At 34.7% G+C, this 4,354-nt stretch overlaps 1 protein-coding gene across 1 annotated transcript in view; it reads left to right on the top strand.

Moving 5' to 3' along the window:
• Positions 1-413, top strand: part of LOC111088632 — a gene marked incomplete at its 3' end in the record, with an annotated part of 6,924 nt that extends 6,511 nt beyond the window's left edge. The window contains exon 3 of the mRNA XM_022399324.1: positions 197-413. Coding sequence (XP_022255032.1) covers positions 197-413 — 217 coding nt within the window. The remainder of the gene's footprint in view (positions 1-196) is intronic.
• Between the last annotated feature and the right edge of the window lie 3,941 nt (positions 414-4,354).

Here is a 4,354-nt window from a genome sequence, read left to right as displayed (position 1 = left end):
TATCTAGTAAATACTAGAGCATTCGCCAAGGTACAGGATAGTTCTAGAAAATAGGTGGCGCCACACCAGTCACGTGACCTCGATGACGCAACAGTACTATCCTCACGTGTGATTGAGTTTTGTCACTTGTTATACAATATCCTAAGCCTGTATTTGCAATTCACCAATTTCTAAATTACTGGGTCATTGGATACAGGTTACCATGATTCTTCCGCCTGATGCGAAACCTAAGGATGATTGGAAGGGAAACAGCAAAGACTTTTTAGGAACACACTACGTTAGAAGCGTTACGTATGGCGGAGATTTAATAGCATCTCTTCGATTTGTCTTCAAAAATAATCGAGAGAAGACACACATTAAAGCTGGACTCAATGTTGGCGGAAGGATAAAAATATTTGACGTTGGTGTTGAGGGTAAGAAGTGTCTTAATAAACAAATAGTAGCTCGCTACCGTAAGTAACAATAAGTCAGGATAGGAGGTTAGGAAAGAACGGACTTATATATATATAGTATGTACTATAGAACTAAGGAAAGATTTATGAGTTAAAATAATGTAGAAGTAAAATTGAAAGTAAGATTTAAAGGTATAGTGAAGTAAAATCAGCATATAAAAATTCGTATTTGTAGGTTAACCCAAGCTTTTATGTCTTTCACTCTTCGCCCCCCCAGTGGCACAGCGGTATATCTGCGGACTTACAACGCTAGAAACTGGATTTCGATACCTGTGGTGGGCAAAGCACAGATAGCCCATTGTACTTAACTCCAAGCAAACAAACAAACTTTCACTCTTCACTCATAAAAAAAACAGGCTTTCCCTTCCAGTAAGTCGATCTGTTTCTTTGGTGTTCTAAAATACTCTTAACGGAGCATTGTGATTCTTCACTCGGTGATGATTAGGGGCTATTCGAATATCAACGTTGTAGAAAATTGTTTCTACTTGTTTATGCGTCAGATTGTTTTACTAACTGTTTCTTTATGTTAGTCCTATCAAAAGCTGTATTAATGTTAGCGAATTGTGGATTATGTTAGTCCTATCAGAAGCTGTATTAATGTTAGCGAATTGTGTATTATGTTTCTGAATAATTCAGCAAAGGAATGGGCAATCCTAACAACCATTATCCCAGTGATCAGTGTGGGGGTGGGAGTGACAGAGTACCAAACACAAGACCGTTAAGATCATAGTGGGCTAGGGAATGACAAACTGGATATCTAAGGGGAGCGAACACGTTTAGTTTGTTATAGAAATATAACTTTAAAACGGAACTCCCTGAGCTTTGATGAGATTGATGTTTGGTTTATGATAAAAGTGCTTACTTGAAAATATTGGCAACTATACACATGTGTGAAAATAAGAAAATTCATGTCCATCAGCTGTACAAAATTACTGGTTAATTCCATTACGTATAATTTAATGTACTAATTACGCAGTCTGTTTGTTCGTTATTAAACGCAAAGCTACACAATGGGCTATTTGTGCTCTGCCCACTGCGGATATCGAAACCCGGTTTCTAGCGTTGTAAGTCTGCAGACATACCGCTGTGCCCTTTACCATTGTAAGTTATAAGATTTACCGCCTAGCCAACGGGGGGACAATTATTACGTCAGTCACGGACAGGTCGTGATGCATTGCCATGAAAATAATATCTATAAAATATCAAAAATGACCAAGACACTACAAATTACACTACGTCCTTTGTTTTTAATTAGCAGAAATTTATTAACATGATGCATGTTGGGAATAAAACTGTTTTCTTGTTTTCTAACTGTATAGAAGGTAAATCTCGTGAAGCCAATAAGATGGCTCTGACGTAGATTTAAAAGTCTGTGTGAATAGGTATTTAGTCGTTTACACTCACAAACAGTTCCATAGCAAAAGTCACTTTTTTCACTTGAAGTAGTTACCAGACGTTTAATTCACATATAATACCTCTTAAATACACATGTGATACCTAATTCTAAGCGATATATTATGGTCTAGTGCAAATGGACTTTTCTGTAGTAAAAATTGAGTGGAGACAGATACTTAGGACTATCAATATCATCATCATGTATGATATCGCGATCTATTGAGGTTAGTGAATCGTTTTTATATAATTTTTTATCAAAATATTTTAACGAGCAATCTATGACTATGTCGTGGATTGGTTTTATATTTACGTATTTATGCATGAATATTTGGTTTGTTGGTCTGGGTACTCTGAAAGCTGTGGTGATTACTGCATTTCATATGGTCTGTAATTTCTTTATATGTGTTGATGCTACATTAGTCCAAGCAGAACAAGCGTATTCTACTACAAGTCGTACGTATTGTTTATAAACTTTAATGATGTTTTCTGGTGTGGCTCGTGTGTTTTTACTAGTCAATTCCTTGATATAGTTTACTCGTTGCCATATTTTGTTTCTGATTTGATTGATATGAGGTTTCCAAGTTAATTTTGAATCATACGTTACTCCAAGATATTTTGCTGAAGTGACGACATGTAAAAGAGTTCCGTGCAGTTATATTTCTAGAGGGTTTCTAAGCGTTTTTGTTGACTTTGAAAATAGAATTAGGTTAGTTTTTGGAACTTTTATTTTTATTCTGTGTTTTGGACAGTACTCGACGTTTTGACTTAGAACTTCTTGAAAGTTTGTAGCTGCAATCGAAGGGGTCGTGGAACTCTTCCATATCGTCTGCAAATCGTGAGGTTAGGCTAAAATTTGGATCTTCTAATGGCATGTCGCTTACATACATGATGAAAAAAATAGGGCTCTGGGGAACACCTGCCTCGGGAGTAAAATATTCCAGGTAGGTGCCCTTCACGTTCACTAGACATTTTCTATTATCTAAAAAGTTAGACAACCAGCGAATAACACCTGTCGGGAAATCCACTTGTTTCATTTTGTATCTTAAGCCATTATGCCATACAGAGTCGAATGGTTTCTCTGTATCGAGAAAGCAAGCGACAGTGTATTTCTTATGATTAAAGCTATCTATTATGGTTTCAGTTAATCTTACTAAATGATCAGTTGTTTGTCGAAATTTTCTGGAACAGTTTTGAACTTCGGGTACTTTGATAATATCTCTAGAAAAGTGGAAAGCCTATTACTAATTATTCTTTCTTAAATTTTGCCTATACAACTCTTCAGACTAATTGGTTGCTATCTTGACGGTATATTCGCTGATTTGCCTTCCTTTAGAAACATTTGCTTGTTTCCAAGAGTCCGGGATATAACCTGAGTTTAGGGATAAATTGAATAATGCAGTTAGATGGTTAAACAATTTATGAGTAACCTTTTTGAGAAGAAATGCTTGTATCCCATCCTCACCTGGAGATGTATTTTTTGTATATTTTATAGATGTAATTACTTTTATTTCTTTAGTTGCATGATCCTTATTACTTACTTGTGAATTATGGAAATGAATTGAAACAGCTGGGAAACTTGGTGTTTAGATATGTTTATTTTCTTTAATGTACTCATTAACTGTGTTAAAAAGTATGTATCCATATCTTTTTCATTATGCGTTTTAAATCTTTTTCTTAATTGCTCTTTGAAAACTTCTGCTTTTGTATGTTTGCATTTTATTTTCGTGATTTAACAGATTGAGACACTAATTTAACTTGTTGTTGATTTCGAGTAAAGCTACACGAGGGATAACCGAGCCAGTCATCCCTAATTTAACGGTGATAAACTAGAGGGAAACATTATAACATAGCAACACTACTCTACATTATAGCATAGCAACATTACTTTACATAATAACATAGAAACACTAATCTACATTATAGCATAGCAACACTACTCTACATTATAGCATAGCAACATTACTCTACATAATAACATAGATTACTCTACATTATAACATAGGTGGAGTTGTGTTCATTAGTTGCTATGCTAATTACTCTACATTTGTTGCTATGTTATAATGTAGAGTAGTGTTCCTATGTTATAATGTGGAGTTGTGTTCCTATGTTATAATGTGGAATAGTGTTGCTATGCTATAATGTAGAGTAATGTTGCTATGCTATAATGTAGAGTAGTGTTCCTATGTTATAATATAGGGTAGTGTTGCTATGCTATAATGTGGAGTTGTGTTCCTATGTTATAATGTAGAGTAATGTTGCTATGCTATAATGTAGAGTAATGTTGCTATGCTATAATGTAGAGTAATGTTGCTATGTTATAATGTGGAGTTGTGTTCCTATGTTATAATGTAGAGTAATGTTGCTATGCTATAATGTAGAGTAATGTTGCTATGCTATAATGTAGAGTAGTGTTTATAATGTAGAGTAACCTATGTAATGTAGAGTAGTGTTTGTTATAATGTAGAGTAGTGTTCCTATGTTATGTAATGTTGCTATCTACATTATAA

Source organism: Limulus polyphemus, unplaced genomic scaffold (genome assembly GCF_000517525.1).
Source record: "Limulus polyphemus unplaced genomic scaffold, Limulus_polyphemus-2.1.2 Scaffold4156, whole genome shotgun sequence".
NCBI lineage: Eukaryota > Metazoa > Arthropoda > Merostomata > Xiphosura > Limulidae > Limulus > Limulus polyphemus.
Note: the sequence above shows the minus strand (reverse complement) of the source record. Positions and strands in the feature narration are given on the sequence as shown.